At 45.6% G+C, this 12,238-nt stretch overlaps 1 protein-coding gene across 6 annotated transcripts in view; it reads right to left on the minus strand.

Moving 5' to 3' along the window:
• The window catches only part of KLF7 (KLF transcription factor 7), a 59,515-nt gene extending 47,668 nt beyond the window's left edge, over positions 1-11,847 (minus strand). For 5 of the 6 annotated variants that reach the window (XR_008204769.1, XR_008204770.1, XR_008204767.1 and 2 more), the window contains exon 1: positions 11,468-11,840. Coding sequence is in view for 2 of the 6 variants with exons in the window: in XM_052675623.1 (XP_052531583.1) it covers positions 11,468-11,569 (102 nt within the window). In the remaining 4 variants the exon portion in view is untranslated. Of the gene's footprint in view, positions 1-11,467 lie in introns of all 6 variants that reach the window. The other variant, XM_052675624.1, reaches the window with a different exon arrangement.
• Positions 11,848-12,238: the final 391 nt, after the last annotated feature.

Below are 12,238 nucleotides of genomic sequence, written 5' to 3' on the forward strand. Positions count from 1 at the left end.
AGCAAAGAGCAATATGGTTTGGAGGACACATTCTTAGCATCTGATATAGGAAAACTGGAGGGAACACCAAGATGGAAAGCACGACAAAACTGAAAGAGACATGCACATTTATTACTATTTTTCATGTCTGCTGCACAATCGGTGTTATAATCTCCAGTCAGGGAGAGGAAGTCTCACTCAACATTGAGATGAAAATGCTTGAAAGAGTTAATATAGATAAAGGTAAAAAGCATCACTTCATTCTTTTATGGATTGGATATGAAACCAAACAAAGCATGTGCTCATGGACAAACGAGAGAATACAGGACAGCAAGGAATTTGATTCAAGCAGGAAGGAAAACAGGCTTTTAGATATTCTTTCCCCACATGAGGTTTTAGTCCACGCTCCCAAGGAAAGCAGGGTCTCACACTAGGTGGATTTCCAATGAAATGAGGAAGATGCACCAGGGCATGCAGTAAGAATTGGCATCTAGAAAGAATTTTATGATGTTACAGAGATTACATTTTCTGTGCTCGTTTCGGGATTAGAAATTTCCGAATTAGCAGAACTGCTGAGTAGCAATTTAGAAAATCAGAAATTAGCAATGGACCGAATCTGTTTATATCACAGTTAACAGACGTTGGATGAAGGTAGTGACCAAAAATGCCTTTTCACCACATGTACTCTGTTCTGTGCACTCTGCTCTTGAACCTCATTTGTCTTCAGAATTTGTCATTCAGATCGCCCCCATGCTGAACACAAGCTCTCCTATGATCATTCTCAACCTCAGAGGCCGATCTGCAGGAAGAATTCAGCCCCACGCTCTCTCCATGTCATGGCAGTGCACAACCTCTCTCACCTGTCTTTGTTTCCCAGACAGGTATCACTGTCCTGGGAGGAGCAAAGCCCACAGCAGGTATCATCCTACTTTGCAGTGCTGGTGAGAGCATGTTTAAAGCTTAGAAACTTTCCTTCCCACCTCCATGCTTTCTTCATCTGAAAAAACAAAGCAAGTGAACCATGCTGCATCCTGTTTCATAGACACTTTTTGATGGAGAGAAAATTTCTTTCCAGCAGTTTCCATTGTATATTAGCTGAAAGTAGGGGGAGAAACAATACTTATAAGATGCCTGAGGCCACACTCACTACACTACACTACAAAGCAGAAATAAGCCAATACAGTCAGGGCATAACTTACTACGGCACAATATTTGAAAAATATGTATCCTCTCATTATGGCTCTTGAGACTATCTCCTCCCCAGATAACATTTGAAGCACATTTATGAGAGCCATAGAGCAGCAATATTGTTTTAATCAAATCACTAAAATGGGTGTGCTGCTTTGTGCCCATATCCTGGTATTTATTCCACATCCTGACAATATTCAGGATTTGTATAGACCATTCTCCTCCAAAGTGTCAAGTGACTTTGTAGATGCTGGGCCAGTGCAAATCTGCGTATCACCACTGTGACTTTGGCAGATCTGCATCAGTTTGCATCAGCCAGGATCTGACTCACCAACTCATCCAAAATCCTCATGTGATGTGAGAATTATTTTTCCCTTTTAAACAGAGAAAAAGAAGTTCAGAACCAGATGTCAAAGGTTTTCTTAACCTCTTCCACTTAAGCATACAGAAAAGGAAAGGAGACAGAAATTCCCTCCTTTTCACAGTATAACATCTGATGAGAGATGCAGCTTGCTCAAAGAAAATCCTAAATTACAAGGCCTCACAGCTGATCTAGCTTTCACCGTATGAAGAGAATCCATCTGAGACAGTTCCAGTGGAGTCTTCAACCTAGGAATCATTCAGCATTCAGCTGAACAGGCATTTGACTCCTGAAAGATTAGTTTTCCTACTCTAGGCTGTTCTTGTACGATACCAGATGACATGCACTTATCCTAAAATTCCCCAACAGCTACAGAAGCACCTTACAGTTCCTTTCATTGGGCTGGGTCAGCACTTGAAGCCATCAACCTCTTCTTTCGAGACAGGAGATCTCTGATAGTTTTCTCCTGGACTAATCAGACAGAAACTCCCTTCCTCCTGCTATGTAACTGCAACCCCTCCTGCTCCTTCATCTGTTTCCTAAAGCTCCACCCCCAGAGGCTTCCAGTTACACCAGAAGCGTGTTTCTTAACACCAAAAACAAGCTTCTGGTTTCCTCAAATGTCTAGGAAAGCCTACAAACACAACTTTACACTATCCCAAAAGACCACAAACCAAAACCACATAAAAACAATGAGCACCTTGCCCAAAGTACAGCAACCTTTCGATGCTCACATCCATTCTGAGGTGCTGGCATAGCTTATGAACAGCTGTGACTGGGATAGCAGCAGCATACAGAATGGAAAAGAGCTGTTTTGCCCAAACTGGTCATACTCCCCACCAGTCATTCCATTGCCCACTGCTTTTCCAATGTTTTTTTTTAAATGTAGACAAATTTTTAAAAAGAGATACTGACATTCCTCCCCAGCTGATCTGGTCACTGATGAGGGAGGTCTCTTTTCACTGGCACAGACTTTCCATTGAGCAGCAAACACAGCCTCTCCTCTGTCCACGTGTCGGAAACAAAGCCATTTCTGTCCTGATGCTTTCCATATGAAACACCAGCTCCCATCTTTCTTCTTCCCTCTCCATCCCTTTCTTATTTTATTACTCATGCAGCAGCTGTAGTAGCTTGCAGATGAGTGGAACATTTCCTTTGGAGCAGTGTAAATTTTCCAGGCTGACATGGGAGGCCAAAAGAAAGAAAAGAAGAAAACAACCTCCAAACAAGGATCATGAAGTGCACTAGTAAGAAGCAGACAGCAAGCACAGTAGGGCTGTGACCCGTTAAGCCACTGTGCAGCCACAAGTAGATGATCAAAGTCCCTGAGCCGCTGCGCTCTAGGATGTGAAGCACCTCAGAACCAGCAGTGAGCCAGGGTGCCCAGGCAGGATGAGCACAGAACCCTCACCCAAAAGATGACAAAGCACCTTGCATCTGGCTGTGAGGAGTCCTGTATGAGCAGAGCTGAGTGGGAAGAAGTGACCAGCAGCTCTAAGGAGGTGATGGAGACATGTGGCTGCACAGCTGTTGCACACCTCGTGCATCTGTATGCCTCAGATTTGTACTTCCAGGTTATAGATCAGAAGCAGTCAGACACTGCTTATGGCATCACGTGGTGTGTGGCTGCAGTGCTCAAACAATACAAGAGTCATGGGCTGCAATGAGCCCAGATATCTTTTATTAGGCAAATTGATACTAGATGGGAAAAATGAATCAAGTCTGAGTGTCACAGGACAGCAAAGCAGACTTGGTGCCAAACCAAGTCTCTCACATCAGAAATAGGGACAGTCCTATTGTGGAAACAGGGGACAGTCCTAGTGAGGAAAGCTTCTAGAAAGTAACCCTGGTTGAAACATTTCTACCAAGCAGTCTGCAGCTGGGAAAAAAAAAAAAGAAAGAAAGAAAGGAAAAAAATGATATTTTTATTTAATCTAAAGTGTTTTATTAGAATACATGAATTTTGGAACTACCACATCATCACCTAAAGTTTCCCACACCCAAGAGGTTATGTGAATCGAGCAGAAAAAGTGATCAGTGTCTAACATCACACCTAAGGCTGTGATGAGAGTGTAAAAAGCAAGTAGACAAGAGCAGCTCTCTCCCCTTCTCCTCCACTTACCAAACATTCCCACTAAGGCCCTTGCTTCTGGAACCTTTGTTTTCCATTCAGCATCAGTGAAACACGAAGACAATTAAAGGCAGTCCCCTACCTCTTTCCCCAGTACAAAGCTCGATGCTGATTCCCCTACCAAGCTGGAGGCAAGACAAATCAGCAAGGGGTAGAAACTGCGAATGTTTGAACCCAAGAACTCTCCTTCTTCTTGGAAATGAAGCATGCCCACTGAAGAGTCAGGATTAAAACCAAATGGCTAACAGCATAGTAGCCTATTAGTAGTGAAAGCATTTTTAAATCTAATTTACTTGTCACGCTGCATGCATTTTCCTCACTACACAATCCGAACAGTCGCTTTCACTTTGATTTCCAGTCACTTTACTCAGTTGCATGGGAAGGATGTTGCAGTGCAAGAGCTGCAAAGACAGCAGGTGGGCAAGATGATCCCGTCCAAAATAGCACAAACCTTGCTTACGGCATTTATTTTTTTTAATTATATAGATGGAGATAATTTCACTGATTGCAGTTCATGTCAAAGCACGTTGATTTACAAGCTCCATCACGGTCAAATGTCAACCTTATGCCAGTATGCATTTAAAATCGACCTTGAGAGGCTGTAAATTTAAGGGCAGGATTTGTAAATCAGGACACGAATTGGACTCTCTCAGAAAAGCCTCTCACAAGCCAGTGTCCTTCTCCTTTGCATGCCCCCCCATCAATCACATTGTCTCCCTCGCTTCTGTTCCCGGCTACCTCCCTACCCCTTGCTGAGCAGGGGCTGTTGGCACCCTCGTGTGATTTAAGCCCTAGCTTTGCACGCAGGTCCACAACACTGGCAAATAACCAGCAGGATTAGGATGTGTCAGACATGGTCTATAAGCAGTGTTCAAAACCATTATGACACTTAAATGCGTATGTCTGTGGGACCTTCACCAAGCACTGATACGCTGTCTGTGCGTGACTCAGACTCTTTAGTGTACATTGTAAAGTATACCACATGCATCTTAATAGTTCTCTAAACAACAACACGTGTAATGAATACACAGTTGCACGGAGCGGAAACGCTCTGGATTGGAAAGGATCCTTCGTGTGAGAACAAAGAGAGAGCAGGTACCTGTTTAAAATAACCAAGAGCACCAGGGCAGCTTACCAATGCAGTGAAAAACATTAAAATGTTAAAAATAAACAATTCCTTGCCTATCTGTCCAAGTTTCTTACACGCAACTCCCGTTTGTCCCACTTTCTAAAAACCAAGATGAGGTAGCACTAGCACTATGCACCAGTTGTCTCAAATATACCACAGATCCCGAGGAGGGGGGGTTAAGGTCAACTTTCAGCTATTTATCTACAGTATTTCACAGAGGTGATCACACAGCCACAGAGGGCTCTCAGCTGCCCTGTGCTTTCATCGCATGGGACGGGGTGGCTGGATCTGGTGCAGCCCCTCTCGCCCCAGCCACTTTCCTGAGCACCCCAAACCTCTAACAGTGACCCTCACAGCATCCGCAGAAGAAGCGAAAAGCTGCCAACTTGTCTTATAACTGAAGAACCAAGGAGAGGTTTGGCACCCTGATGCAATCCAAGATGTCTAACTGCCCCAGAGCACAACGGCTGAAACAATTTCCTCTAGGAAGGGAGAAGAGATGCAGACCCTGCTCTCACAGGCAGCCAGGCAGCCCTCCCCACCAGCTGCTGCCAAGACCAGGGGTTGCAAGCGCAGTCTGGCTAGCAGGCACATGCAGGGACGTATACATATATCTCCATGCTGATGTCTCTCAAGCTTAGACAATAGAAGCATTTTCTCAATGCTGCTGGAATCAAGTAACCAGCATTTTATTTTTAAAAACAAAAGACCACAGAATATGTCTTCACTGGCTCAGAAACAAGAAAAGTAGAAGGAATATCATAGTTTTTTTTTTAAAGCCTGTGTCTTTAAAGACCATCTCAGTGCTTTGTGAACCAAGCATACGACTTTAGAAGTGTTGAAGTGGCAACGCTGGGAAGGAAACACAGCCAAGAGAGTACTCAACTCAGACATCCAAACAAGCGTAGTGCCTATCAAGACCGAAGTCAACAGAAGAAAACTGGGATGGTCTCAAACATAACAGTATCACGCTGGGAAATATTCTTTAATCAGATCTGTACTCTGTACCCTATTTAGTATAACAAGGGAGGAACAGAGAGGATAGTAAGAGGGGTTCGGCATCACTCTTGAAAACTTTTATTAATTCTCCAGAATCCAGCTTTACCATCCAAAATAAAAATTCCATCAATTAAAATACCTGTGAATAATTCTTAGGAAGTTTTGAGTGTTGTGATCATAAGAATTTCTTCCCTTTTGCAGGATTTGACAGATTTGGTATGAGGTGTACTATTACACAACTGCTCAACATACTGAACACCAGCTTCACCAGTGAGCAACATCCTTTTTTTCTAAGGACAAACGCAACCAAAGTTGGCCACATGCAGCTACAGTCATACAGAAACAGCTTCCTTCTTACATTCCTGTACCATGTGTTCCATGCAGAATGGAGAACCAAAGCACTGGATGTTTCTCAGTGGAAAGATATTGGGCAAGGCCTCAAAAATATGGCAGTATCCTGAAAAAAAACATTGTCCTCTAAGCTCAGAAACTTCAGTATGCAATTACTGCATTGCACTGAAGAGCTTCCGCTGCTTCCACATGGAAGCACTGCATTGCAGACTGGCTACATATCTTGATATTTTTGTAGCCTACTCAAATCTATGTACTGCCTACTGTAACATAAAGACAGTGGTGGGTTGAGAGGTGCAAGGGTTAAAACATCCCAAAGAAATAAGAAGTATATTGAAGTTCAGTATCCACAGGATTGTGTATTGCTTACAGGTATATACTCCATTTCAGAATCACTTGCCATAAGTCACATGCACAGTCAACTATTTAACACTTGTAATGTGGATTGCAGGGCTCTATGCTTTCATAATGCTTTAATAATTTATAACAGCAGATTCTGTAATTAAGGGGAATCAGAAAACAATACTGACAGCAGTTTCCAGTTCGTCTTTCCTTTTTCTCCATCTCCTTCTACAGGATGACAGGAGCTTGCTTTCAGCACATGGAGAAGCAGAGAGCATAGACTGGTGCTCAGGTCTGAAATACACTGCCTTACACATGTGGCTGTTCTTGGAAGTCAACCATTTCTGCAAGTTATTCTCTAGAGGTATGATGTACTAAGAAGCACTTAAGAAATGTGTTGCACTGTGACTGGAACCAAGATGAAATAGCAATATTAAAAGAGATGTTTTAGTTTATGTAGCGGCCAACTATGCCATTAAACTAGAACAATGGAGATGATGTGGAGGCAGGAATGTTTTCCAGTGTCATTTATGCCTTTCCACAGGAAACTTTTCCTATAGGCCTGAAAATGATCCTGTCTGACAAGTGGAAGTCAGCATTAAGATGTAAGAGATTAGCCACTTCGGGATCCTCTGCTCTCACGCAACACCGGGATCTCCAGGCCCTCTGCCAGGATGGGTCATTTCAGCTTCCCCATCCCACAAACACTGTACCTCAGCATCATTTTTGTCAGCCATTTCAGAACAAGACAAAATGAGGCTTAAAGACTTGATTAAAATACACAAAGAAGGCTCTACGACAGAGTCAAAGGCAAAACAAAGGTTTCCTTGATTCTGTGCTTTCAGGAAACGTACATCCCCCTTCAAAGGATCAGGGCTTGCTGCAGTTGAGAGCAACTGAGTCAGACAAGGAAAAAGGAAAACATCAGTTCAACGATACAGTGCTATTCTCACCAAGATCTGTTCTGCCCAATGACACGTGGGAAAGGCTGGCTGTCTTGCAGTATAAACCAGAATATGACACTCAAACCCTGTAGATTCTAAACTTCTGAATCAACCACACGCACGGTGGCCCTGTGCAGCTCCCTGCCTGTTGTGCCCTGGGAATCACATGCTAGAGAGTGCTCTGTGGCCCTCACAGATAATGAAGAGAGTCCCTCAATATATCCATCAAGACCTCTTCTCCACAGAGAGATGATGAGTCCAGAGACCTCCAAAGGGACAGGATAGTAGGGCGGTTTGAAGTTTGAAATGCCGCATTTAGAAGAAACATATCCAATTACTGGAGACACTCTCTGCACGTTGATCTTTTAATGACCCCTCAAACACTGCTGTGAGGGCACAGCACAAGAACAGGCTGAAGCCCCCGGTCCAGCTCCTGCCAGTCATTACTTTGCAGCCCAGCCTGCTGACAGTGGGACCACGTGCAGTTCCACGGGATACACTCCTTGCAGCCACCTCCCTCAAAACCAGCCTTCTGCCTGCTTCCTTCCGTGCAGAGCCACAGGGTACTCCCCAGCCTCGTGCTGCTCTCCTTGCAGCTTGATCCCAGTCTCAAGGATGCCACATCAGACGTCTACTCCTGGTGAGCAATGGCGTGTGACCAGAGCTCATGCTGCAGGGCAGCAGCCACACAAGCACTGAAATCTACCTCCAGATGGATTCTGAAACGCGGAGTCAGCTCACAGGGACGAGAGCGGCCCAGACGGTTCACATTACTGCAAGGATGGAGCATCAGGCAGAAACAGACAGATACTGAGATACCAGCCAGCTGGTGTACAGCAAATGCCTGATTTTTCCAAGCACAACCCACCTCTTTCTTTTATCTCTCCTAGTGCTGTGGCTGTGCAGTGCTGCTTGAAGAGACTAAACAAAGTTGTCTTTCTCCTGATGAAGCTGCGCGCCTTATTAGATCCCAACCTCCACTCCAAAACAATCCTAACCTCACAAGCTCTTCAGCTGAAGGAGGACAGCCAAAGCTGACACAGTAAAACCAAGCATTTTCTTGCCTAAAACCCAAACCTCCCCCTTCCCACCAACATCTGTTTTAAAATAATGCAAAACACATCATGGATTCAGTTCCAGCTTCGCTCCAGGTATTTCTACTTTTATTATGTAAAATATATCTGGGATGGAGTGATGTTTTTTTTTATTTTTTCCTCCTGAAAAGGAAATGTAGGAAGGAAGAGATGACAAAATTCACTTGTGTTGTACATATTTTGGGCTGCTCTCATTCAGCTCCAGTGCTGTCAAAAGTGTAAATGCCAAACTTGCTCACGTTTCTCTTGTAGTGGGAAGGGAAAAAGGGAGAGATCAGCTGACCACATGCAAGCATTTAGTAACCTGCCTGTTGCTGCCTGTCGGTGCCCTCTCTGTGTGATGGTGTTTCACAATCGGAAATATGAGCAACTGCCCAGCTGCGAAATCCTCAGCTACAAAAGCGTGATCCAGAGTCAGGAGAACAGAGAGTCAGGACTGTGGCAACACTGATGCAAATTATCAGTGGGGCATGCACATCTTTTCTAGTATTGGAAGAGAGACCTAGAAGCAGCAGCAACTGGCAGGGACTAACCCCTCTCCATAGAGGGCCAACAGCCTGATAATCACAGAAAAAACTGAGCTCATAGCCTGACCAGGAAGCCTGCTCTTGACCCACACAACTACTTCCCTCAATTTAAGAGACTCTGAAGTAATCTCCTGGGGACATGGCTTTGCTGATGTCAGACGCACTGCTTTGCAGCCACCATGGAACTCAGGTCTTGCACTAGAGATCTTCATGGGAGTGCAGGCAATACCCATTCAAGCCCTTTGCTCAGAACTAAAGCTGCTGCCCTCAGCCTCAACGCTTCCTATGAGGATCAGTCACTGCCCTGACAGCTTTTAGGGATGCCTTCAGGTGCACACCCACACACATGCAATGTGTCCTAAAGCTGCTACGGTTTGCCCAAAGTGAATAAATCCCTAAGACCTGGTGCTGTTCACAAGTGACTGAAATCAGGGTCTCTATGTCAGTGGGTCTGCCAAGCCCATGTGGCAGCATGCTCAGCACAGTGACGGCAGCTGCTGCCACCAGCGATCCACCAGCTTTGCTCCCCCATTGTTTGCAAGGAGAGTCCAGGCAGCAACAGGGGAGAAAAACAATTTGTAAATACAGGATGTATTATGAAACGTTGGGCACTGCTTGGAAGATTTGAGGGGAAGAAAGGTAGTAATTTTTTCTCAACTTTGCTTTCCAAATATGCTGAGAGTCAGTGGGGTTTAACCATTTAAGGGTTACATTTCAATTCTGCAACACTACAAGTGAGCTTGGGTAGGTACTTTGTTCCATATCAAACAAACCACTGCCACACATAAAAGAAGGCAGTAGGAGACAGAGTATCACGCACAGTACTGCCTAAAGCATGCTGGCTATGTCAACACATTATCTCGCTTTGGTCTTCCCAGGCTGTTAGTAATATGCAACCCATCCAACAACAACGACGCTACGAAATTATTATTTTTTTAAATGAAATTATATCAAACTCTTCAGTTTAATTAGCATGTTAAAATTATGAAAGGAAAGCAGATGTGACCACCATGGATATTGAGCTGAATATTAATAACAAGAAGCATCCCCACCCCCTTGGAGGATAAAGCAAAGTTGGATCAGTCATTTTGCACATTAAATCCTGGATGTCTTCACACGTAGCTGTCAGTAAACCTCTTGTAGGTGTGTGCACACACAAAGCTGGAGCCAAAACAATTTTGCTAGGGCAAACCTTTAAAGATCCAGCGACAGCACAGCCAGATGACAAAGCTACAGCCTGACCGGCCACATTTCTCCCTGCACACATGCTTGTAAAGAAAATTAAATAAATGTTCCACATTGTCATTTGCTGGAGAACTAACACATTGCCTTTACACTAGCCAAGACTAACGTGAGTGCTTGCAAGACAAAAACCAGTGGCCCATTATTTCTGAGCTGATGGTGCCATGGTCTGTGCGTGGCATTAGCACCACATGTCATTCCAGCCACACTCCACTATTCTTACTCACGAGCACATTTTTTCTGTTAAAGAGACACCAGTTTAGAGGATTCTAACTGGCGTGTCACTTCTGCCAGAAAATCACCTCCATAAACAGGGCTACAGGGAGGAATGCTGCCTTCCCTCTCCTTCCCTATCCTGGCAGATAACTATTTATAGGTATATGCATTCGGGCTCGTCATTAATTTCATACAGCTTCTATCTGCCACCAGCCATCATTTCAATGCACTCACAATACACAATTTCCACCTTTAGAACTACCCTGATTCTTCCTGCATGTAACCAGAAGGCGCTGGTGATGGGAACCAGCCAGAGGCGGCATTGTCTTAAGGCACGGCGAGAAGCGTGCACTTCTCCTCATGCTCCAAAAAGAAAAACAAAAAAAAAAAAAGAGAAATGGAATAAAAATGAGTTGCCCCCTGCTTACAGAATTCAGCTTCAAAGCTTTTGCCTCCATGCACCTGCCCGCACCCGCTTCTGCTTTCAGATAGGATTTTTATTGACATGTACTAATTACTTGAAAATAAGAATGATCTACTCCGTTTCCACCAGCTGTCAGCACTGGCTGGAAGAGATCAGCCTCACTTAAAAGAACAAAAATAACGAGAAAAAAAAAAAAAGAAAAAAGAAAAACTAAGCTCAAAAACGAAAGGAAATAAAAGCAGGAGTGGTGACAAAGGCAGACCTGGCGGCTGTCACCGGGCCTCAGGTGCTCGGACAGCTGCGGGCAGGCAGGGCTGCACGGGCTGCTCAGCTGGCCGTGGCAAAAAGAGAGAAACGTACAGCTCTACCCACGCGGAAAAAAAAAATAAAAAATGGAAAAAAAAAAAAAAAAGAAAACCAAAAGGAAAACAACCAACCCTGAATCAGAGAACAAAAAATGAAATAAAAGGCAGAAGCGCAGCCCCGAGGCACCGACTGCCTGCACTTAAGAGATTTACAGGAGTAACGTAAAGCATTCACCTGCTGCCAGTTTTCCTCCAAGGATGGCAAAGCTGAGAAGTAGCCGGTGTCGTGGACAAGCTGCAGTTCCTGGAATATACTATAACTAGCCAAGACATCCATGCTGCTGCCGGCCGGCCCCTGCTCTGCTTTGTGTGTGTTTGTTTGCTCTGGAGGGGGGTGTTTGGGATCATAAAAAAAAGAGGAGGAAAAGCAACCAATGATAGATCCAGCGTCCCTTTTGCTTTGTTTTGTTTCAGTCACACTTCAAAAAAAAAAAAAAAAAAAAAAAAAAGAAAGAAGAGAGGAGAGGCGGGCTGTCAGCGCGGAGGGGACGCGGGGCCGGGCCGAGGCGGCCGCGCTCCGAGCACCCCGCGCCCGCCGCACCGGGGCACGTCCCCGTCCCCACCACCGCGGCCATGCGCGCTCGCGCCACCCTCCCCGCCCCCTCCCCGCTTTATTTTCGGCCCCCCCCGCCCGGTTCCCTCTCACCCTCCCTCAGCAAACCCGGCCCAACTCCCCCCCTCCCGCCACCGCCGCCTCACGGCCGCCCCGCCCGCCCCCCGCGCGCAGCCCACTCAGGCAGCGCGTGACCATGTAGGGTAAACGGCGGGGCGGGGGGGGCGGGGCCGCTTCGCGCCCGGAGTCACGGCGGTCCAATGGAAGCGCGAGGAAGGCTTCGGGAGCGGGGCTTATCCGCCTACCGCTCGTGGATTGGCTGGCGGCGAGGCTCCCGCCTTCTCCCCGCGGCTCGCGGGGCGGTGCGCGGCGAGCTATTTTTAGGGCGCTATA

This window comes from Tympanuchus pallidicinctus, unplaced genomic scaffold, assembly GCF_026119805.1.
Source record: "Tympanuchus pallidicinctus isolate F22 unplaced genomic scaffold, pur_lepc_1.0 scaffold15, whole genome shotgun sequence".
Lineage (NCBI taxonomy): Eukaryota > Metazoa > Chordata > Aves > Galliformes > Phasianidae > Tympanuchus > Tympanuchus pallidicinctus.